Source organism: Thermobia domestica, chromosome 18, assembly GCF_964235325.1.
Source record: "Thermobia domestica chromosome 18, izTheDome1.hap1.1, whole genome shotgun sequence".
NCBI classification, from domain to species: Eukaryota; Metazoa; Arthropoda; class Insecta; order Zygentoma; family Lepismatidae; genus Thermobia; species Thermobia domestica.
Genome location: NC_137471.1, coordinates 10,582,690 through 10,608,351, shown reverse-complemented (window position 1 = coordinate 10,608,351; position 25,662 = coordinate 10,582,690). Strand labels below are relative to the sequence as shown.

Sequence of the window (25,662 nt, the reverse complement as noted above, 5' to 3'; positions counted from 1 at the left end):
AGCAAACATTATAGAAGATGCTAATTTTATTGGCATAGACAATTATAAATAAATTAATTCATAGCTATAATACAATTAATTTAATATTTGTTAAATTCAGTAGTAGTCAAAATGTTAAAAGAATATTTTTCTTATCTCAAGAGTCCCTATCACTGCGAAATTAAAATACTGCTAATTTTACAGTAATTATGTGATATCTTCAAACAGATAAAAGATAATTGAAAAGTGGATCAAGACCTCCCTAGACGACGTTATTTTGCATGAGGTACCGTTATCACGAGTCACCTAGTAGCTTTCCGTTTGCAGTTATTTAGAAACGCGAAAATAATTGCCGATTTTCTAAATGTCTAGAAATCGAAAGCAGATAAATGAGTCACGATAACGGTATCTCAAGCAGAATAATATTGTCTAGGGAGGTCTTGTTCCACTTTTCGATTATCTTTTATCTATTTGAAGATATCACATAATTACTGTAAAATAAGTGGTATTTTAATTTCGCAGTGATGAGGCCTCTTAAGTACCACTTTAACAATTTGGTGCGTGTACACTCGTGTTCGACTTTCGTTGTTGTAAGTGCTCAGAATTCTTTAGTTCACATGGAATCTTGAGATAACTGAAAAGGTACTCGAACTTGGAACTCCAGAGTAGACTATAAGAAACTGAATGAACTAAGAACTGTAGTTTGCTGTTTCACGGTAATTCCAGGAGGCCAAAGAAGATGAAAGATAAATATAGTGATGACAGAATTTGTGGAATGGGGAAAAGTAATAGAACCACAAGAATATCCACTGATACGATTTCGCTATCAGAAGACTTCGTGGTCTGGAATCGAACCGAGGATCTTTTGAACTAGAACAGGTCAATGCAATATCACACTCAGTCAATATACTTTCCCAGAAATCGTCAGACGCAGTAATCCACAAGAACTATCACAGGCCCAGTAATTCAGGAAGATCCGTAAGACTAGGGTGCAGCACTGTAATTCTGTTCTCTAAATCAATCTACGTTTTCTTTCTCTCTCGTTGTGTTTGTGTGAGTCAGGGATATCGGGTTTGAAAAATGAGCCCCGTAAATCATGACCAGTGACTTAATGACCCTTGCCGTTAATTGCTAGATCAGAAATAGATGTTTTGAATTCGTGGACAGGTTCAGTATCCTCAATTTCGTTCGCGCCCACTAATCTCAATGAGATCCAAGCTATTCCACGCTCGCTACCCTCAATAAGATCCAAGCTATTCCAGACTTTCTACCCCCAATAAGATCCAAGTTATTCCAGACTTTCTACCCCCAATAAGATCCAAGCTATTCCAGACTTTCTACCTCCAATAAGATCCAAGCTATTCCAGACTTTCTACCCCCAATAAGATCCAAGTTATTCCAGACTTTCTACCCCCAATAAGATCCAAGCTATTCCAGACTTTCTACCCCCAATAAGATCCAAGTTATTCCAGACTTTCTACCCCCAATAAGATCCAAGCTATTCCAGACTTTCTACCTCCAATAAGATCCAAGCTATTCCAGACTTTCTACCCCCAATAAGATCCAAGTTATTCCAGACTTTCTACCCCCAATAAGATCCAAGCTATTCCAGACTTTCTACCCCCAATAAGATCCAAGCTATTCCAGACTTTCTACCCCAATAAGATCCAAGTTATTCCAGACTTTCTACCCACATTAAGATCAAAGCTATTCCAGACTTTCTATCCCCAATAAGATACAAGCTATTCCAGACTTTCTACCCCCAATAAGATCCAAGCTATTCCAGGCTTGCTACCCACAATGAGATTCACGCACGATAAGGGCTCTCTGGCTTGCTATGGGATTCGCACTTGCTCAGCCCAGAGTTTCAGCTCGTGCTCAATTATTGAGCTCGGGGACATAGTGCTCACTCGTAGAGGGCTCACCTCTATTGTGAGTTCGATTCCAGTCCACATGAGTTTGTGATGGACAATATTGTGTCAGTGGATTTTATCGGGATTCTCTCGTTTCCTCCCACTAATTATTTCATAATTATCAGTCTCATTTAGTCTACAGGGCTTAGTCGTGAAATAAAAAAAAAAAAAAACTAGAAATTTCGTTTCATTTCAATTACTGAGATTATGTAGGCTTAAGATATGTCAGACGCAGTGACGTCATTTGAGGAAGGCACGGGGTAACTGACTCCTGAGTTTCAACAACAGATACTATTTAATGAATTGCATGCCAACAGTGGCGGATCCAGGATATGATCAAGGGAAGGGCTCAACCATAATTTGCCGTTTTATCCATTGTAAAGCAAAACTGAAGCCCATTTTATCCAGTGTAAACCTGAGCGTCAAGGGGAGGGGGAAGCTATAGCCCCTTAGCCCCCCTTGGATCCGCCCTTTATATATATATATATACACGTTTCAGCGTAACTCTGGTACACCTTGAGAAATTTTAACCAAACTTTGTACACACATTACTTAACAGTCTAGAAAAGAGTACTGTGGTTGTAATTAAGGCTGTAGGGAGGAGTTCGAGATGGTGAGATAAAAATAACCGAGATTAGTTATAGAATACATAGTTCTCGGGGCCGTTGGGATGAATAATGACACTCTCGATGCCATTTAAGTCAAAGTTCAGCCTCTATCAGCACTCGTGGAAGAGAGGAAATGATAACATGTAAAAATAATCAAAAACAACAGATACTAGTGTCGAATCCGTAATTTTCAGAATCCCTAAGATGATTGGTGACATTTATAATGCTCTTTTTAAGTCCAACTTCAGTTTCAGTGGGGGTGAGACCCCTAGTACACTTAGGGTGAGTGGGAGGGGGTGACAAATAAAAAAAACGACCGATATTAGTGTGCAATCCATAGCTACCGGTGTCGCTGAAATAGTGACGCCAAGGTTCAGCCCCATCGGCAAAGGTGGGGAGGGGAGAAAAGGTAAAAAAAAATGTCAAAAGTTGACTGAAATTAATGTCGAATTCATAGTTTTTGAGGTCGAGAAAACTGCTGACCCGTTTCAAATTACTTTTGGAATATAACACCCACTTGGAGCTGGATTTTCGATAACAGCAATTTAATTAAAGAACGTATTCTGTGGGGGTACGATGTTTCAAAATGTATGCCAAAAGTAGAGAAACTTCTGTATTATTATCATTACACTTTCACTGAAATACGTATTCTAAGGGGGGAGGGGATCAAAATATCTTTCCATAAACCTATTTTTCCCGTGCGAAGAACGTGCATTTCAGCTAATATACTAATGGAAAAAAGTAAAACTTATGTCGGGACAATCTCGCTCTCCCTCCACCTCCCGGCAAAATCTGAAATGATACTACTAGTCAGAAGGCGTCTCTTAGGACGCACTTAAACAAAAATAAAAGCTAATTACTCTCCATTCTTAGAAGAAACGGGGGGGGGGGAGAGCTAAAACCAGAATGACTAGCATCGAGGTTCGAACTAAGATTAATTATTCAAGCAATGTATGTATACTTATAGCAAGAGTATAATATAATAATAATAGTCTGTGGCAATTTGGCCAAACTCGTTTTCATCCAACAACTCAAGGTCTACAGAACTATTGGAATGAGGTCAGCGGTATTTTTATATCGAAAACTAGAGTAGTGTGTGAAAGGAGAAATGCAGGTGATGTAATATATATATCCAGTGCATATAATTTATATATTTCTATTACTTTCCTCACCAGCCCCGCCTACTCGATTACATTTAAAACAACTTATTCTAACATTATGGCCTAATGTATCGTAGATTTCTCCATTTCTTCAATCTGTCATCTGCAAAGAGTATAAACAACATGATCGTGATATATTACAATTGAATCTTTTGAAAAAGCTAGTTACGGGTATTACGAGTTAAGAGTAAACATTGAAAAATAAATTAGTTAATCTTTATAAATCATCTACATGTTACCCGAAGGTTACCACGAGCGTGTATTTCTTTTCACTTCTTTGTGCACTTCAAATACGATGAGTTTTGATTTGGGTAAGGGTTCATCATCATCACCTTAAGTCCACGATCTCTCGATTGGTTTGAAGCAGCTTTCCATCCTTACCAATCCTGAGCCAATCTTTCTCATTTCTTTGTAGCTTTTCTTCTCCCTATATCTTCTATTAATTGATCCGTATAAATCAATCATGGTCGTCTTGTACGTATGTTTCCTTCTGGAATTCCCTCGATTGCTATTAGCATAATTCTTCCATCTCCCATAATGTGTCCAATCATCCTATCTTGTCTTTGTATTCCTCAAAGCATTCCTTTATTCTTCTACCATTTTCAGTACTTCCTCATTTGATACCTTGTCTGCCCACCTAATTTCCACAGTTTTTTTTTTCTTTAGCACCTTATTTCAAAGGCTTTCATCTTTTCCTTTTGTCTCACGGTTTTGTGTGGATATAGACATCCTTATTGTGTCCTATATTTTGATTAGCTATCTGTGGACATGAATTCGTATCCAAACAAAGTCCATTATGCAATAAAACATCATTTTGAAGAAAATGCTACAAAACTCCTGATCCAAAACAACCCTTTATATGTACGGAAGTACCTCCAACATAGTAGCTACACTTCTTTTGTATTCTATCAATTAATTACTAATCAAATATTGAATTTTTTTCAACACGTCTAGCCAATCAGCCGTATGCCTTGGTGTTTATTTTTTAATCTATTAAACCAAAGAACATCGCAGTACTAAAGAACACTATGCGTGAAAGACAACGTAAAATTGACTATTTTATGTTTAATTAAAAGACATGTATACCTATGTAACATCTAAAGATTTTGACTTTTACAACATCCGAAACAGTACATTTTCCAGAGTTGAGTTGAGTTGATTTTGAGCTTAACGTCCCTTTCAGCAGTGAGGCTATATGAGACGGGACCTACTGATTAACATGGAATTCGAACCACATGAGCTCCTGCCGGGAATCGAACCCGAGTGGCCCACGCCAAAGGCGCGTACGCTAACCGCTTAGCCACGAAGGAGCTTTACATTTCTCAGAGTGCAAGAATATATAAATAACTTGGCAATATAATGTACACTGAAGAAATGTCCGAATTTCCGTGTGCAGCTCAATAATTGAGAGAAAGCCTGGGTGAGGACTAGCTCTATAAGTCAAGTGCGAATCTGGAGTCGGCCCTATCCGAAAGCGACTGCGAGCTCCTAAAATGTTAGTAAGCCGAGCACGATAAAGCACAATCTCTATTAAGCACAGTGAGCCTGAGTTCTAAGCATGCTCGAGATTGAGCTAGCCCGAGCCTGAGCTCGATCAAGTGTGAGTGTGAGCCTCGCTGAAATTAGTAAACGCGAGATTCATTGAATATAATGGATCTTAAACCCTGCACTGAGATACGTAAAGTATTTGGACGTGACATTAGTTAGAATGGCAGTAATAGAAAAAAAATGCAGAGTTCCGTAGTCTAGTAGCTGAACTCAAGTCCGAATGGGCCTGGGTTCGATTCCAGGCCGATATACCCCAATTTTCACCTTGCACCCAGCGTCGCAAGGCAAACCGGGGACTCACGCGAATAAAAGATGTGACGGCCATTAGGTCTAGAAAGTTTCTGATATGCTTGTTACAGGAAGGATGACGTGCAACACTGATCGTGTTCGTTACTAGGCTGAACGTAGTTCCACCGGTTGCCAACAGATGGCTTTGAAGCGGATCATGCCCGCGAAGGGCTGTCACGCCAATAGTTATGGTTATAGTTTCAAAAATGCCGTAGATAAAGTGGTTACTAAGTGGCTGGAGATAAAGGTTTCCACGTAAATAAAATGACTAACAGCTAGATAAAAAGTTCGAGCATTACATTTGCATTCCAATGTGGCCAAACAACAGCCAGGTGACAGGAAATGAGAAGTTTGGAAATGTGCGCTCACAATCAATAAAATGATTGACATGTAACAGACGATACACAGATTGAAGTCAGACGTGCGCTTAGGGTAAATAAAACGATTCACAAATGCCAGTATGTAAGAAATTTGAAATCAAGTTTGCGCTTAAGATGGGAAAATAATAGACAGGGGACAGAAAATAAAAAGATGGAAAATAAGATGTGTCTTCCAATTAATAAAATGATTCACATGTTACAGACGATACAGAGTTTTCAATAAAGTGTGGACTCGCAGTAGGTAATAGCTGATACGTAATAGGGAACAAGGTGTGCACCAGGACATTGCTAAAAGAATGTAAGAAATTGTGCGCGTGTGAACTTGTCTCATTCTATCATGCGGGAGGATTTATAAGCTAAAGAAAAATCACCAGTACAATAACCAAGTTATAAAGGCGTACTAAAAGAGAATAACTTTCGAAAGAATGGCACGATATAAAACGTTCGAAGAGGAATTCTGGTTTACTATCATCATCATTATAATTCTACGTTACTCAGAAGAGTTTCCTCAAACAGGAAATATATATATTTCGTTACCCAAATACAGTTCATTACATTACACCACAAAATGACTTGAACTAGAAGCACGAGTCGAAGGCAATTTGTGGGATCTAATAATAACAATAACAATAAAAATAGCGAAAAAAGGTAGATCAGTTTGCGGTTAAAGCGTATGACTTTGGGATATGTCACGTGGACACTCAACAAGGCATGTGTTTTCTCAGCTATCTTACCAACGAGAAAAGGAATGGTTTACCGTCTGCCAAACACTCACACATCTAACAGTTTTCGGCCTGTTTCGAAACAAAATTCAATCCAGAGTGCTTGAAGAGTAGAAAGTCGATGGAGCTAAACGTGTGCATGTGTGTGTGTATATTTTGTAGTAATAAAAGCAAACGGATTAAGCTGCAGTCCGCCGGTTCTCTCAAGTGTGACGGGATGATGAGAAACACTGGCGGTCAATACTGGGTCCCTTTATTCAGGTTCGTTCACCTGGAGGCGCAACTGAAAAGGCTTAATCTGTCGTCAACAATGGAATTTTGAATGCAGCCATTTTCGATTGACTCCACCCACCACCAGGTTGAGAAACCAACATCACACGTTCCACATGAGTAACCAGCATCTTTGTAATGGATTCTGCTTCAGTCGGTAATTACATTAACTTTTTCCTCCTTTTTCAAGACGTGATAAAATAGGAAGAACAGAGCTTCATTACTATTTACTTCTCCATAATATTAAAAGATAATTACAATTGAGATAATTTCAACAATTTTAACGACCTACTTTTGAATTAAACTCTTTTCCCATTGAAATTTTCATTTGAATTAACCACTTAAAGTGAACCAAGGCAATAGGGAAATTGTTTCCCAACTTCGTCACTAGAAACTGTAATATTAACTTCTTAGGCATTATCAATAGAAGGTGACTGAAGCGCCTTAAGCGACACAAATCGATATTACAGGAATGTTGCCTGTAACAGAAATATGTTCTCAATAGAACGATGTAGTTATTGAATATTTTCTCGGCATTACCCGAGCACATGGTCCTACCAAATTTTGAAAGACTTCTTACATTTTCAGGTTAGGTTAGTGAATTTGTATCTCTTTTAGCACTAAATAAGGAGCTCCATTACCACTTGTAGATTGACTTCAGGAGGGCTTAGTATAAATACAGCGTGAACGTATGGCATAGAAACTACAGCGCATAAAGCACGAACCAACTTGTGCTAAGTGACCATAAAAAAGCACGAATGCTATCTAATCGAGTTAGGGCAGGACTGTATCATGCGGGCCCAAGCGGTAGCCTGGAAGGAGCAAGCGCGTCAGGGACGGGGGGTATACGCTTAAACGAGAATAGGACACTTACGCAAACAATACTTTCACTATCACTCAAAAATCATTTCAATATGCTGTGCACTGACAGTAATTACTTATATTCACACTCATTCCTTCACGAAAAATTATTCACATCGTATTTTACTCATACATTTCCTATTTGGTAGAACCGTTTGCTCGAGTGAACCAGTTTTCTCATTAACCTTCGTGCCTTTAAGTAGTCAACTAGCACACTGCTGTTTCATGCACTGTGGTTTTTACAGCAAATGTCCACACGCTTTATTTATACTCATAATGGTTAAGCCCTCCTAAAGTGTATCTGCTTCCAAAAATAGAAATCCACCCGCAACATATAACTCCTTTCCGCTGGTCTATTGGCTTGTGCGTGCCTTTAGCACCATGGGTTTCCGAGTTCGATTCTCGGTGGCCTCGATTACACCTTAAACTGTAGGTTCACGTCTCATTTTGCCTTGGAAACGAACATTAAAGTCCACTCTAACCAACCACGCACGAGCAGAACTAAAACGGTACTATGGGATGTCGAATTGCAGGATCAATGTCAATATTACAGGAATTCCTATTGTTTTAATTGACCAATCCCCTAATGTCATAAACTATGTAGATCAATTTTTTGCGTAAGTTTGTATTTTTATTATTTTGAAAATGGTAACGATTTACAACAGAGATCCATTAAAGTTTACAGGAAGAAATATTAAATATAATTACTGACAGATCACTGGGTAATTAAAATATATATATATATATATATATATATATATATATATGTTGTGATCTTCCTGAGATGTGTAGCAAGATGAATGTAAGGTATGCAAATGTAAGGTTGGTGTGCGAAGTAATGAAGTGAAATCATTGAAGTGTCGCTGAACTAAGCACGAAAGATTATTTATTAGATTGATCCTGGAATTGTGAGTAATGACGGAAATAGCACATACTGTGCGCAAGAATCTTAAATCTTCGTAGTAGTAGCTATAAGGTAAATTCTAATTCCACTTGTAATTTATAACAAAATGTAAATAAAAATACTAAATACATGTTTTTATTACAAATGAAGTGTTTATCCACTGTCTTCGCGTACGTACATCCCCACCGTTGCTGACGCGCCTGTTATTTACGGATGCACTCCCAGCTGCATTCCTGCTCTGAAAGGCTCCACTAGCATTATTGCTTTTAGTCGCTACCCAGCAGAAGTTGGTAAGCGTTTTTACCACTATGCTCGTTTACCATATCTGATGCGCCTGTTCCCTACGGATGCACTTCCGCGCGGGCTACCCTGCTGCAGTACTGCCTGGAGTGGTTTAGGTAGCATTCTTGCTTTTATGGGCCACCTAGCAGAAGTCGGTTAGTGCTTTTTCCACCAGAAATTCATGACATACGTACAAACGCTGTAATTTATAGGACTATCCATAACGGATAAGTGGTTAACTTTACAATGCCCGCTCCAGCTGGTATACTTACTCAGAAACGAGAAATTACACTCTGTTAATTTTATGAAGATGAATTAAAACGTCCCTAACCTTAAGCTAACCCGTTTCTACTCCTATCTTACTCTATTCTACCCTACCGTACTACTCTACTGTCCCTTTTAAAGTGGCTCTACTTATTGATGCGCAGCTGAAGCCTGTCTTGTATAGTTTACCAGATAAATTTAATAAAAACAGAATTATATGAAATGAATGAATCATCGATTCATTTGTAAATATCCAACTTAACAATTATGACTGAAATTGATGAATCCTTGTACGCCTCTCTTAAACTTAGTTTAGCCTAATTTACACAGGTCTACAGTTAAAATACACAGTGATATATCTAAATATTTTATGCTCCTAATGCGCGTTATAACTCTACTCCTACACCTTAAGGTGCAGGCTAACTTAGATTAAACATTTTACCACTGATACTATATAATTACTCTATGTATTTTACACATATGTCAAACTTACCGGTGTTTGTTGATATCCACCCATGTTATTCTGCGAATTGCCGCTGTTATCAGTGGCGCCACTGTGTGGATTTATGGGTGGGATGTCAAATTCTTCATCACCGAAGCTCGGTGTGTGAAATGTCTGTCAAGAGAAAGAAAAAAGAACAATAATTTTAATCGGTTAAATATGTGCAGGATAAAATGTAACACCTTAATTTTATTGAAAGACATATGAACATATCGAAACAACGCGGAGAAGGCCAGTAGCGAACACTTAACGACTAAAGAACAGTAAAACCATGGGGGTCATTCCCTGCCAGTCTTCGCAATATTCTACGTACAGCAAAACAACGCAAAATGGGCAAAAGTCATTGGGCCTTATGCAAAGTCGATTAGCGTCATACTAAAGGCCTGACTACTGCATGAAACATATGTTAATCGAACGACTCTGCATACGGGAATTTATAACTGTTACGCGTATTATCGCTCTAAAACATAAATTTTACGTTGCGTTGCAACAAACCGTTATACGATGGGGGCTCCCATGCATCTTATTCCTTACGAGCCTTTGCAAAAATTGTGAAACGTAACGCAACAGAAACCTTTCAACAAAAATTAATTATAACTACTATGCCTATTATCGCAAACTAAATCACATACGTTTCTCACATTCTCTGTCCGATTTTTGCTCGGATAGCTATCAATGGACTGACATGGCTATTCTACAGGATGTTACGTTATTCAATTATTACTGAAAATGTTATACATACATTTTTTTTCTTTAGATAATGACCGATTTAAGCCGATTTACGCTTGAAGAGCGTGTTATGGCAAGTACATTACATGGGCGCAAGAACACGTATAACACCATGGGGAAACTGAGTGTCAAATTTCGAGAAAAGCTTAGTAAGAATTCACAAACACGGAAAACGTTATTATCCTGGAAGTACGTTATAACTGCAATGATAAGTTGAGGGCACGGTGGCTCAGTGGTATAGTGCTTTCCTGTGGTGTGTGGGGTCCCTGGTTCAATCCCCCGCCAAGTAAAGCTTGTGGTAAAGATCATCGTGACCGTGGGTTTTCTCGGGGTACTCCCTTTCTTCCTACATTCTCATTCCACCAATTCTTCCACCATCATTCACGTGCCTTAATCATCGTCTCCTTTATCCTGAAAGGGCATAATGGTGAGATGTTAAACTGAAATATTTCATTTCATTTTTTTTCAATTATAAGTTGGGGCCAGCAGTTAATGCGACTCGAGCTATGTTGCGAAAAATGTCTCACAGAACATTATATTATCCAGCGATAATAAAGGACAGCACAGATACCCAGGATATATTAGCTATATAAATGAATATGGACTTATGGAGCACGCTGTACCTAAGACTTCCCAGGCTTGGAAGTGTTACAAAAAAAAGTTATATATATATATAAAAAGAGGCTACACCTGTATAAACATAGCAGGGGCGTCATTTAGGGGGGCAGGAGGGGCATCCCCCCGAGTTTGAGATTTATATAGATTTTATCAATAGTAGTAACTCAGTGAAAAACGCGAAATTTTACATATAAAGGGGTCTTGCCCCCCAAGCCAAATCTGAAATGACACTACTGAAACAGCCCACCAAATAAAATAAATTATCAAATCGGTTGCCAATTATATTGATTAGACGACGCAAATAATAATACATCTACACCATACAAATAATAATACATCTACACCATACAATGATGTTTCTATTTCTTTTTTAAGTTTAATCCTATTAAGAAAGCTGAAATTATTATACTACCGTGATAAACGTATGACAACAAGTCAATCTTATTTTTTATATACTGTATATACGAGTTAGCTATTGTACAATGACAAAAAGTGTAAAATAAAAAATGTTATATTTCATTTATTATTATTTTTAACAGCGCCATCACACAATACCAATTTGAAAATTTACTACCAATAAAATAATGTGCTATGTTTTCCGGCATACAACTATAACGTTAAATAGTATTGTTTATATCATATTGTTGGTGTACTCATTTTTATAGAGTATATATAACAGAACACACTCAGAAGAAAAAAAGTACCCAGAAAAAAAAGATGAGACAGTAATTACTACGTGGCTCGTGTTATTTATTGCATACTAAATCAGGTTTAAATTAGTTAACACTCGTTTCGAATTCTCTTTTCCAACATCCCTATGTTAATTCGCACATGCAACCAGTAATTGGGAATTGTTTTTATGGGGATTTATGTCTATAATTCAGGTACAGTATATAAATGAAGGAAATAAAAAACGAGGGAAATTCCATGCGTTAAAAAAACAACAACAGCAAAATAAATGTAAAAAATGGTTCCTCTCTCTTTTTGCTGATATAGAAAGCAAAATTACAGTAATTGCTTGTTATTATCACCACCATAAAAAACATCATTCATATCTACCCTTCCCCTCCGCCACTAAAATTCTCAACATATAACCCGCTTCATAAAAAATAGGCTCGAAGAGAATAAATCTGGTTAGTAATCAATATAATAACTTGACATGTTACTGCTTCTCTGAAAAAAAAAAAAAAAAAAAGTACAACAGACGCAATGAAGAGCCATTTCTGAAAGTGCAATCCTGTAAGTGGTTTCACCTAATTTAATAGTATTTGTCTACATTAGAAAATATTAAGGAATAATTTTTAAAATATTTAGACAGGTTCTTTATAATACATGTCACAGTTATGCACAAACTCGAAACTCTAACTCAATTGGCCTCGAGCTCAGTAAATAAACCCGAGTGAGCGTGAGTACGAGTCCTATAAATGGATGGCAGTAAGTCAGAGTTCAACTCTGAGTGAGTGCGAGCTCCATTGAGGATATAGATTTCGATATCTTAATGAGTTTAATAAGAGCGAAATCAAGCAATCTCAAGTCTCAATAAGGAATCGTGCGACCGCGAGTCTGAGCTAGAGCAGTTTTCGTAGGTTTCCTTAAGAAAATTTCCTCAACTGACACAAAATTTTGCCTTTCCTCATCAAATTTTCCCCAGTTTGTTAAGTATCCTACTCATATGACAGAAATTTAGTTATTTTTGAGTTTAGCGTTCCTTTCAGCAGCGAGGCTATATGAGACGTGGACCTACTGATTAACGTGGAATCCGAACCACATGAGCTCCTGTCGGGAATCGAATCTACAACGATAACGTTGTATATTCTTTATTTCGATTGTGATCAGGGCAGCCGTGCTCAAGCACTATCTATAGAAGAACAAGAAAATATTTAGTAAGTTGATATTAAGGATATTATAAATAGAGGATCTGCCCATATGTATCTTCATCCTATTAAATCGATGAAGCCAAAAACAACCGAGCATCGGCACGTCTGATTAACTACTCTCGTTTCATCCATCGCCTAATTGGCTACTTTCGTTTCCGCCATGATTGTTGGCTCAAAACTTTGCGATCCTATTGGGCGAAGTGGGCAGAGTAGGGGTGGCAAAACTGTGACGCATGGCTTCAAGATTTTGTTGTAAGGGCAGATCCTCTATTTTATAACATCCTTGGTTTATACAATACAATTTTGACTGTCGCCATACTTGTTAGATAAATAATTTTGAATAGGGGGTTAAAATACGTTATTATCGTCAAATATAGATTTATGTGCATTCTAAATTAGTGTATTTTTCTTCAATTTATCTTTAATTTAGGTAATAACTAATATATATATATATATATATATATATATATATATATATATATATATACGAACTGTAGGCAATATATAATGTAACGTTATAAACCCATGTCTCCCACGCCAATCTATGACAAATTGTGATCTGATTAATTTAGCTATTAATGGAAGTGTCAGCCATATTTGTTTTTTGCTTTTTTTTTTATTTTTTTAACCAAAAATATACACAGATAAGCCCAGCTAACAACAGGTGCAAATTATGCTTCTTTCTTTGAATACATACATACATACATACATACCTACATACACACACTATTGCTACTGTAATGGTTTATTACTGAAGAACAAGCATTTATATTGGCCAATCAGTCCTGGATTTCCATGTTTTTGTAAAATAAATAAATAAATAAATAAATAAATACTTTTTGCTAAATCTCCCTACATTTAGGAAATTTCCCTCAAACTAGAAATTTAACTGAACTGGAGTGAGCCTATTTGAGATTAGTAAACGCGGGCCCCATTAAAGATAGTGAACTTCAGTCTGGGTACCCAACCAATAGCAAAAAATAGCCATCTCTGTGCAACACAAAGCATCGAAGCGCTTTAGGTCACTATAGTTCGCGTCACTCGAATGGGCGTATAGCGTCAACCAATAAGCTTGCAGTGCGCTGTTGCCAAACCTTCAGTAACGAATCTAGTCACTCGTAAATGACAATAAATATGAACAAAATCAAATGCGAAACATTAAATTCGTCACTGAAGGTTTGAAATCAGCGCATTGCAAGCTTATTGTACAACAGTATGTTGTATATTTTACTTGTAAGAATCGTAATTTACTTGTAAGAACATTATAACTATATTATTTCTTGGTCTTTCTTTTCTTCTATTAGCAGAATCTGCCTAGTATATATTTAAAATACATTATGGCCCAAAATTACAAGTAAATTACGATTCTTACAAGTAAAATATACAACATACTGTTGTAATTGGTTGACGCCATACGCCAATTCAGGTGATGTGGACTATAACTCGTGTTGTTAACGAGACGAAAAAGTAACTTCTCGTCTCGTCTCGTTTTATTTATTTATTTATTTATTATTTATTTATTATTTATTTATTTATTGGTAGAACTCTAATCTCGCTTCAACTCTCGCAGACTTCTTTCTCGTCTCGATTTCCGGAAAGCTTTTCTCATCTCTTGTTTTGTAAACTTTATGTACAATATTTATGCCCCTGACTTCGGAATAGGAAGTCGTTTAGTTTTATTTTTATCGTTATATTTCACGGACGGATTGGTATTTTTGCATCCTGAGGGTTATACTAACCCGGTAATCTCAGCAGAAATGCGGCTCATCTAACAAACAAGGATGATATCCATAACTACTCCCATAGGAATACACGGAAAACCGATATTTGATTGTCCATATTTTTGGATCAATTTGGGTGGATCATCGGCACCAATGAGCTTCATTCCTTACTTTTGACTCTGTATACCCTGGCCAAAATTGATGGTGATCCATCAAGTAATTCTTGGCATTTTGTATTTTCCAGACAGACGCATGAAACAGACTTTGGAGATTTTGGTAAGCCAAACTCCTAAAACAAAAGAAAAAGAAACAAAAAAAAAAAAAGAATCGCTGGTCATGGAGAAAATGTATCATAAGGCCTACGCCACTGTACTGCACTTTTTTTTTTCACTCTCCAATTCGAAGTTGAGCTTGTCGAGAGTAAATCTGAACATCACGGACACTGCATATGATGATGGAATCACGTATATAAACTTGTAATCAGGTGTTTTCACTAACACGTGTATGAAAAGGAAAATCGATACAAAAAGGAAAAGAAAGCAAAAAAAAAAAAAATCCAGAACAAGAAGGAAACGTACCAAACCCATCAAAAAAACGGTTTTGATATTTTATGACTAGTATATGACGCTCCCATCAATTGAACGTAACATGTAGCTCACGGGGTATTATCATTTAGAAAGAATCGAAAAAGAGGGGGTAATTCCTGCCTCTGGAGTAACAAGAAAGAAAAATGGCGGAAAACAAACCAACTAGGAGAATAGGAAAAGAAAAGTAACGTTAGCACGCGCATCATTCCGTCTATTTTATGCTCATTGTCGCACATTCCGAGCTGTGTTTATTTCTTCTAGAGGCTTTCAAAGAAAGTTTATATCAAGCATTCGTCTAGCAATTTCAATACTTCACCAAACAGGCAACTTTGGTAGCTTAATCTTCGGAAAGGCAAAAAAAGAAAGAAATACCCGCCCTCTCTCACTCCTCTCAGCCCCGCCCTGAGAAATGCGCCCCAAACACTAATTCTACACATACCTACAAAGCGATTTATGTCAACGCATAAAACACAAAGGTCAATATTTTTTCGCAAATAGCTACACAAATCTGACAAAAGTGTGCTTCGAATGGGTCTCGGGAAAGCTATTCTTCGCGAGGATCATGTATTGGAGTTTGCAACGCCTAGAGTGGGACTATCAGGACGCACAGAATGGATAGCAAGGGACCTCGAGTTGGTAGTTACCAAGGATATGTCAATTGGATAATGTCGCCTACCGCGTCCCAAGATTGTCACAGCCTTGTCAAGTTTTTAACGGCTGTCGAAACATGAACATTTCTCTCTCATTGGTGTCTTTTTTTTCTTTTTCCGTTTGCCCCCAGAAAGCAAATCTTCATCACTCTCTGTCATCCCGGAGGTCGTTCGAATAATAAATATACTTCTCAAATAAACCTGAAGATACTTTTCTCTTCTGGTTTTGCTGTATCTCATGATTCTTTTTATAGGATCATTTCTCCTCTTTTTCAATCAAAATCATATTGAAAAGTTATGAAGCAAAGAAGCTTAAAATAGGAATTCAGAAGAGTTAAGTAGTATGAAAATGCATGAAAATTAACAATCAAAAGTATCCATTACTTGTTGCTACGCAATATTCAGTTTGCTTTACTTGTTCGAAAATACAAATCACAATCTTTAACACCTAATAAAAAATATAATAAAATGGAAGTATTCACGTTTATCCTTAGCCATTTTTATTTATCTTATTTTAACATTGAACGCAATATATATATATATATATATATATATATATATATATATATATATATATATATATATATATATATATATATATATATATATATATATATATATATATATATATAGATAGATAGATAGATAGATAGATAGATAGATAGATAGATAGATAGATAAGTTATGCAGCAACAGGATATATAGTGGACTACAAAAGTAGGTATACAGTTTATTATTAATTATTATATTTCAGATAACTATGGCTAGTAATTATACTATCCTAGCGTCAATTACCTGCTTCGCTACTTAAAATAAGAAAAATTAATAATATGTTCTATTAGTTAGTTACTTTTTACTGTTACTTCGACAAACAATGTTTCCTGTCCTAAAAATTAAATATTACTGTTGTCGGCTGAATTTGCATTTAAACGGCATCGGAAGTGTCACTGTTCATCTCAGTGACCCCGAAAGTTATGGATTTGGTACTAATATCTTTCATTCATTTATATATATATATATCCCCTTCTTCCTCCCCCTCCCGAAGTTGCAGAGCTGAATTTGAATTTAAACGGCATCGGAAGTGTCACTGTTCATCTCAGCGACCCCGAAAACTATCGATTCGTTACTAATAATGGCCATTTTAAATCATTTTTATATATTTCCCTCTCCCTTCCCTAAGTTGCACCGTCAAAGTGAAATGATAAAAGCCATGGTTCAAGAGTTATTAAGTCACAAACATAAAGATTTTCATTTACATACACACACACAGTGCATCATTCACATACGAGCATGAATCTCCTTGTCATTCCTCACAACATATGTATATGTCCCTTTATAAACACAAGTGAAAGACGTCTCGATTTAAAAAAAAAAATCAGCAAGGGGCATCATAAAAGGGAGATTTCTCCATTATTTTCTCGCACCGTTTGCAAAATTTGAGCCTACTTGGTTGGAGTTTCTAATTCATGTAAGATCCGTGTTTTCTTTCTTCTTGCATGCAGTATGTAAAAATAAAAATCAAATCCATTACACACACAATTAATTATAATGTCAGTGATATATGATGTTCAATGGGCAAAACACTCCTAACAATAAAGATTCATCTCAGATTGGAGAAATGGTTATCCTTCGTTTTTCATTATCATTTGATCGTGAAACAAGCACCTAAGAGACATGCAATCCCTGTATACAACTACACATGTGGTGTTGGAATGTATAACTCGTAGGATATGACGCTTTCCATTTTTTAAAATTTCAACATTTCTATTGTACCCTTAAAAAATGTAATAAAGAAATAACAGCCATGTTTTTTAAATATTATATTAAGTACTGAACAATCTACTCAAAATTTGGAATCGATCAGTGAAAACGGCACGTTTCTAGCACTTGTGGTTTTCGACATCTCGTTGTCGAAACATTGCGGACAAACATACAAACTAGCAGCTGAACCTGCGCTCTCTAGACAGCGCATCATTCACATATGAGCATGAATCTCCTTGTTATTCCTCACATCTGTACATGTCCCTTTACAGACACAAGTGAAAGACGTCTTCATAAAAAAAAAAAAAAAAACTGGCAAGAGATACCATAAAGGGGAGATTTTTTCGATTCTTTTTTCAATATCTCGCACTGTTTGCAAGATTTGAGCCTACTTCCTGTTGGAGTTTTTAATTCACGTATGATCAGTGTTTTCTTTCTTCTTGCATGCAGTATGTAATAAACAAATACATTACACACACAATTAACTATAATGTCAGTGATATATAGTGTTCATTGGGCAAAACACTCCAAAACTAAAGATTCATCTTAGACTGCAGAAATGGTTATCCTTCCGTTTTCATTATTTGCCCATGAAACAAACGCCTAAGACACATGCAACCCCTATATACAACAGTGTGGTGTTGGAATGTATGATGCGTAGGATATGATGCTTTTTTTAAATTTCAACGCTTCCAATGTACCCTAAAAAGCGTAATAAAGAAATAATGACCATGTTTTTTTTTAAAAAATATTCAATCTATATGAAATTTGCAATCGATCAGTGAACACGTCATCTTTCTAGAGCCTATAGTTTCCGAGATCTCACTGTCGAAAGGATTTGCCACAAACATATAAACGTCTACAAACATATAGTTTAAAAGAACTCCAAAGATGCCAGCACAATTCATTTGCATTGATTTTGGAGAAGACTTATTAAAATACAAAGGTTTTGAACAATATTTTTTTTAAAAAACTAAACTTTATGAAAAAAGATCTATTTAAATAATTTATTTTAAGTACACATAGTTCCTACCTTTAAATATTTGTCTTTGTTAAACATGAAATCACAAATAACCGTAAATCAAAGATTTGTAATCAATAGAGTTTGGAGCTGAGGCGCTTTTATTGCTATTGTAGCATTTTAATATATAGTATATGAAGTAAGTAGTTGGAATTCTCCTGCACCCTATATGTACAGGACTGAGCCTAGGCGATTTGCCGCACCGTGCAATGGCACAATTTGTCCCCTCTTTCTCCAGAAAGAACAAATTTTAGAATGAACATTTTAAGTATGCTGCCCCATCATAAACAATGAATGGGAGGGAAAGTGCACTCACACTCAGAAAGACCTAAACACTACAAATACAATCTTGTTGTGTGTTTGTAAATGAAAGATAAAGCAAACACACCTACAGAGAAAATAGGTAATCCTTTTATAGAATTCAATATCAAGCTTCAATCTCAATATATCAGTTTGCAACTCCAGTGTAAATAACTCTTTTATCATTATTTCTTGATTTTTCCTTCTACATCTGTTTTTTTTTTTTTTTTTTTTTTTTTTTTTTAAGTTTCCATCTTCAATGGTAAGAAACTTGTTTGTGACAAAGACAAGACTAGTTTCCATATCAAAACTGTGATAACTAACTAAATCGAACAAGTGTTCGTTACTGTTCAAAAATTGAGTTCTTGTATTTGACAACAATCAAGCAATTCATGCTGGTATTTGTGTGACCATCTGCTATACCACAGTCCATATGACCTTAAACTGATGCGACCTAAATATGATTTATGAATGTAGTATTCAAATGAAAGGTCAGCTTAGTAGATTTAACTACCATCATCATGAAATCTGTTTCAAACAAGAAATACTTATTTTAAGCGATATAGTTATGACATTTTGTCGTTCCTCGAGATTTGCAAATTGCACGTATTACTCATATATGTTAGAACCGGCCCTGCATGTGTGTTTTAACACAGAACTTGTATGTGCTTTCCAGGATTAAAAGAAAATAGCAATTATGTACAGAAAATTCCTGTAATTCTAACTACTGACACCAACTAATATCGTAATATTAAAAGAGAGAAAGAGAGAGAGAGAGAGCTTGCTTATGAAACAATCATTTTATACTGATATAAAATTTAAATGAATCGGTTCCAATTTTCTGAGAACTGGCATATAAAGGTTGCCATAATAATACCTTTTTCGACAATTGTTATACATGAGTAGACGCACTGACAACAAAAACAGATAAAAGAAAAAAAAAAGAGATATTGAGTTACAAACAGTTTTAACGACACATCTCAATGTTGTTAAGTACACAATAAAAAGACAAGAGAGAAACACAGTATATGCATAATACTACTCGTGCGGTGTTTGTAATCAAGGAGGCAGAAAATGATTCTGACGGAGCTGATGATCGAGATATTACAACCGTGCAAAAACAGAATGACTTCGGTGTTAAAATTACTAATTCGAACACTGTCTATCTTTTAGAGATATGGCACCACTGTTAAAAAGGGAGGAATCTAAAATAGACTTGAACAGAGTATATATATATATATATATATATATATATATATATATATATATATATATATATATATATATATATATATATATATATATATATATATATACACGCAAGTACTTTGGAATTAATATTGAGGAAGTGGCGAGATATAGAAAGAAGACAGGCAGGGGGATAAATTTTTGTAACTCTCCCGCCCGCGCGCGCTTAAAAGTCCCTTTTCAAGCAAATCTGGATCAATCTTTTCTTGTTATACGCTAACAAGAGCGCCTTTATCAAAACCAATAGCACCATGATGAGTACGACTCCTACTGGCTGTGATTAGATTTTCCTTCTCCAAAATTGAATTTCCTCGCAATGAATGAAAAGATGCCTCATTAGCTGTGCTTTCACGAGAAGGAGAATGGCAGGGGGGAGAAAACAGAAAAGGGAATCCCTGTTCGTCTTGTAATAACATTGTTATACTTTGCTGTCTATTCATTATCCCGTTTGAAAACTGGGCGATGAATTCCAATCAAGTGTATTAAAGCCAGTGCCGCGAATGTTACGTCTCAAACTAATGAGAGACATAGTTGTCGTTGTTGGAAAAAGAAAAAAAAAATATGGCGGAGAGAAGACAAGATTTCCTGGCTTCTGGGGGGAAACATAAGGGGAGGAGGAGAGGTAAATGTATGAATATGAACCTAGATCCTTCGTTTCCCTCCTCCCGCAACATCACAAATACCACATTAGGTACGAAGAAACGGAAATTACCCAACATTATCTCTCATTAACACGCCTTCTATGGAGAACCAAACCCTGGCGTATTCAATGCACGTGAAGAAACACTATTCACACACTACCTGATATTCTTCATCTATGTTCAGTGGTGCTGCTGTTTACATCTACCTATTGTGTTATGAGTACTCAAAAGTTCACATTAAGAAATAAACGAATCAACTTTTCATTATAGTTAATAATAATAACTGACATATAAGGTGCGTTAATTTAATATTCGTAGTACATCCGTAGTGATCGTGATATTGTCTGTACTGAGATTTGGTTGGTATCACATAAATAACCGTGCGCGTGCTAAAGCCTCAAGCCGATAGTAATGTTCATAGATTATGAAGAATCTCCCTAATCTAGGGAAATTTGGTAACAAAATTTAGTAAAAAGAGGATTTTATTTATTTATATTACAAATATTTCAGATACAGATGAAAGTCTATTTTACACTGAAATAGTTTAACACAGAATACATAAGGAACAGCAGAACAAATAAGCTAAAATTACAAGAAAATAATGTAAGAAATATGTATCTTAATTATAGAGACCAGTCTAAAGTACAAAGAACTGTACAGCAGAAAGTCTGCACGTTGCATACAATAACAAATGACTACAGGTGTATGGCGAGAGGGTACACGAAAACTGAGAATGCAAACCAAGATTTCAGAGTTAATTTTTCTATTTATCTTGTGAAGAAGCAACAAATCTGTTATCAGTAAGGCCCGGATTAATATGTAAAAACGTATTTTTTTTTTAAACACGTACAAGCCCAAAACAAAGTTTATTATCCCAAGTAAGAGTCTGCAAGTGTAAACTACAAATTTTATTGCACATAAAAATACATATTTTCTGAAAAAAGTTATGTAAATAAATATTTTGGACATTTTGGTAATAAATACATATTTTTCATAATTTTCCATTGTTTTATTCTAAATTTCAGGATTTTTTTTTAAACTTTCTCGAAAGAAATTAACCGACAAAAGAGTAGGCTACATAAATCTATTCATCGTATTTATAAGCAATTTTCCACCTGTAGAAACAGCGTCGTGATAAATTCTGCTTATTAACGCTGGGGTAACTTGTGTCAAGCAAAGAGCTTCTAAAGGAGCGCTTTGTACTAAAGTGAATAAGTTAGAGTCAAGTGGGAAAAACTTTTTCGTAAAACTGCCAACTAGAATTGAACTTTTCAAAGAAACAAATCCCGATTTTTTTACTTCCTCCAACATCCGCAATCACGCGGTGTGCTACACCTGGCATAATGTAGTAATATGTTATGTAGAGAATTTTGAAGCTTTTTTTTTATCTGTAGTAACTAAACTAAACCTAGACGATGCTTCGTCCACTAAAATTGTTCAAAATTTAGTAAGTGACAGTGACTTGGCTTTTATATCTGCCAATTTCAGCGTCTTGACTCACTCTATAAAGAAACTAGAAACTATGGGAGATTTATGGAGTACTTCGGTTAAAGAAGTACAGGAAATACAGTGCATTGAAAGAAAGCTGAATGTTCTTTCTGCTTTGAAAGCTGAAGTCGTAAGAAAAAATTTAGGATTTGTAAAAAGAAACATTGGATTTAAAACCCTATGTAAAATATCTGAAGTATTGGTAGGCCAAAACACAAGTGAAGTTGATGGTGTGAATATTCGTAATATGCCCCTTTTCAAATACGCGAGGTTAATATCGTGTGATGTGGAACGTTCCTTTTCTCAGTATAAGGCACTAGCAGCGTTCACCCCGCTTCGCTGCGGTCACCCCGGAACGCAATAAACTTTGTTACTTAGATAATTTTTACTTTTTCGCTTTCAAGTGATATGATAAAAACCATAGAAGATTGCAGTAAATCTTAACATTATATCGCCTGTCATTTATGTTAACCCGCCCCGCTTCCCTGCGGTCATCCCGGTGCTGGCATATTGTAAAAGTGTCTGTAAAAATAAGCAAATCTTTTAAAAAATTTTAAACAGAAGATTCAAGCTATTTTCCGCTGTATATCGCCTGTCATTTATGTTAACCCGCCGAGTGACACGGTCATGCGGGTTGCATATAAATACGTTTATTTTTACCTATGATGAACTAACAAAGGATTTGTGGACACCTGAATGGTCAATTATCTCAAGACACTGGTAATTAAAAATTAAAGTGATATGATAAAAACCATCTAGGGTCCAAATCCTAAGAACCCCCCAAAAATGAAAGAAATTGGTTCAGCCGTATTAGCGTGATGAGCGGACAAAGAATTGTACGTTCTCTTTTATATATATAGATTATTCCGTGACAATAAGCATGGCTTTACCATGGACAATTTGGAAAAGACGTTAGTTATTCACTGTAATGCCCATGGAATTTCGATATCTGATGAATAGGAGCTATTGGTGAGTACTGGCATTTATTTTTGTTACGTTGGGTGTTTCCTCACACTTTTCCTTGCTATTTTTTGTTAAATATTTTTTTAATTTTTAGCAAATATTTTTCATTTTTAGCACATAAAAAATAAATATTTTACAGTTTTTAGCACATAAAAATCCGGTCCCTCGTTATCACGTATCATGTCTAGGGAGTATGTATTTTATTAATGTGCTGAGTTCTATTAAGTATACGCAACGAAGGAACTCTGAGAATAGGAAGAACAAAGTTAAGAAGAGATAATCAAAGCGAGATAAGAACAAGCGATGAGCAATATTCAATTTTAGATTATACAAAAGCTTCGAAGAAAATTCTGAGAGACTGCAGTTCACCACGAGTTTTAGTGAATCTGTGCAAAATACCCAGTATTCTTGAAGCACTCTTTACAGTAGCAGTGATAGGATTAGCGAAAATACGTTTCTTATCAAATAGCTTCTCCGAGATCTTTCTGAATAGCAACTCTTTGAATAAGATTGCTATTAATACAATACATGTAGTGAAGTTTATTTTTCTTCAAAGAAATACCAAGAGTGGAACATTTTTGAGGATTCAATATTAAATTCCAGATCGCAAATTAAATTACAGAAAAAAATTCAATTAGTTTGTTGAAGCCGTAAAGCATTATCCATGGAAAGGATTTCTTAGAAAAACAATCATCACCGAAGAGAAGGTTTGTATATAGCAGCCTGAGAGATCATCAACGTAAAGAATTAACAACAAGGGTCCCAGAACGCTACCTTGTGGGACACCAGAAAGAACTGGGACAAATTTGGATGATGAATTAGGCAGGACAACATGCTGCTTATGATCAATAGGGCAAAATGCTGAAATCCAGAGAAATATTCAGGATGAGTTACAGGCAGAATTTCATGGCTCTGTTTTCCTTTTTACCTTAGTTGAGACCAATCAATAAACTAAACTTCTCTTCAGTTCCCTTCGACGTCTTTCATTTCTGAGTTTCTAGCAAACGACAATCCCGTGTATCCGTTCTCCTGTCACTATTCTGGAAAAGAATGGGAGTATTCATGGAGAGGATACATTACAGACGTTAACGTAACGCTAAAAGCCACTCTTCCTGCTCAAATTCAATGTCCTCCAATCGAGACAAACATTCAAGAAAACTGTTATTATGATGCAACAAGACCACATTTACAAACTAGGAAAATTTAACTTTTAAAAAACGGAATTTGTATCGTTGGTGGGAAATTTGTCTCAAAAATTGGCCAATACAGTCATTTACTAGTTGGTTATGACGAAACCAACCGTGTGTTTGTGAGCCTTAGTGTAAAAATAAGTGATGGAACGCTCATCATGTCAAAAAAAAAGTGCGAAGAATTATATTATCTTTTTTATTTGCCGGTAGAACCAATGATGTTATAATTAGAGGATCTACCCATATGTATGTTCATCCTATTAAATCGATGAAGCCCAAAAAAGAAAAAAAAACGAGCATCGGCACGTCTGATTGGCTACTCTCGTTACCGCCATGATTGTTGGCTCAAAACATTGTGATCCTATTGGGCGGAGTGAGCAGAGTAGGGGTGGCGAAACTGTGGCGTATGGATTCAAGATTTTGTTGTAAGGGCAGATCGATCTCTCTTGTTTTTAGTTTTGATGAGTGTATCTTCTGCTAATTTGCATATTTCACTTTATCGTTCAATCTCGAGTTGACATACAAGGCTTGTTATTTTGTGGTACTACAAGTAAAAGTACATTCAAACTTGTAAAATATTATACTTGTCCTTAAATTTTGTAAATACAAGTGGATTCTCCTGCTTAATCCTCTCTATATAAAAGAAATTGACCAACTGACTGATCAGCACAATAGACCAAACAGAAGCTTGAAATTTGAACACTACATAGGACACTCATGTCCAAAATGATTGTCGCATATCTATAAATGTCTTCTTGTAAGAATATAATTTCATAATGATTTTGCAGGGTACTTTTAATACTGATAGTATGTGTATAATCGGGAAATGTATTTTTGTGGTAAATTTCAAAGGAAAAGAATTATAAATACGAAAATGAGAAAGAGGAAAAGAAAATGTTGCTAAATGGACAAGAAAGTTTTATTCTCGTTTTATTGTTCTTATTTACTGCTCTTTTAACATGAAATTTGCCACATACATGTCTTTGCCGATTATACACATACTAACATTATAAGAAATACCCTGTGAATTTGTTATCAAATTATATTCGTACAAGAACATATTTATGGACATGCGACAATAATTTTGGACATGAGTATACATATAGATGAATTTCTTAAGATTAGGGACATGACATTTGGCATTTGGATTTCTCATTTAAAATAATTAGTCACGTTTTTCCAGCGAT

At 35.8% G+C, this 25,662-nt stretch overlaps 1 protein-coding gene across 6 annotated transcripts in view; it reads right to left on the bottom strand.

The window, feature by feature from the left end:
• The window catches only part of LOC145674975 (TOX high mobility group box family member 3-like), a 515,956-nt gene that overhangs the window by 74,005 nt on the left and 416,289 nt on the right, over positions 1-25,662 (bottom strand). For all 6 annotated transcript variants that reach the window (XM_081745294.1, XM_081745297.1, XM_081745295.1 and 3 more), the window contains exon 3: positions 9,673-9,795. In XM_081745294.1, the coding sequence (XP_081601420.1) occupies positions 9,673-9,795 (123 nt within the window). The remainder of the gene's footprint in view (positions 1-9,672; positions 9,796-25,662) is intronic.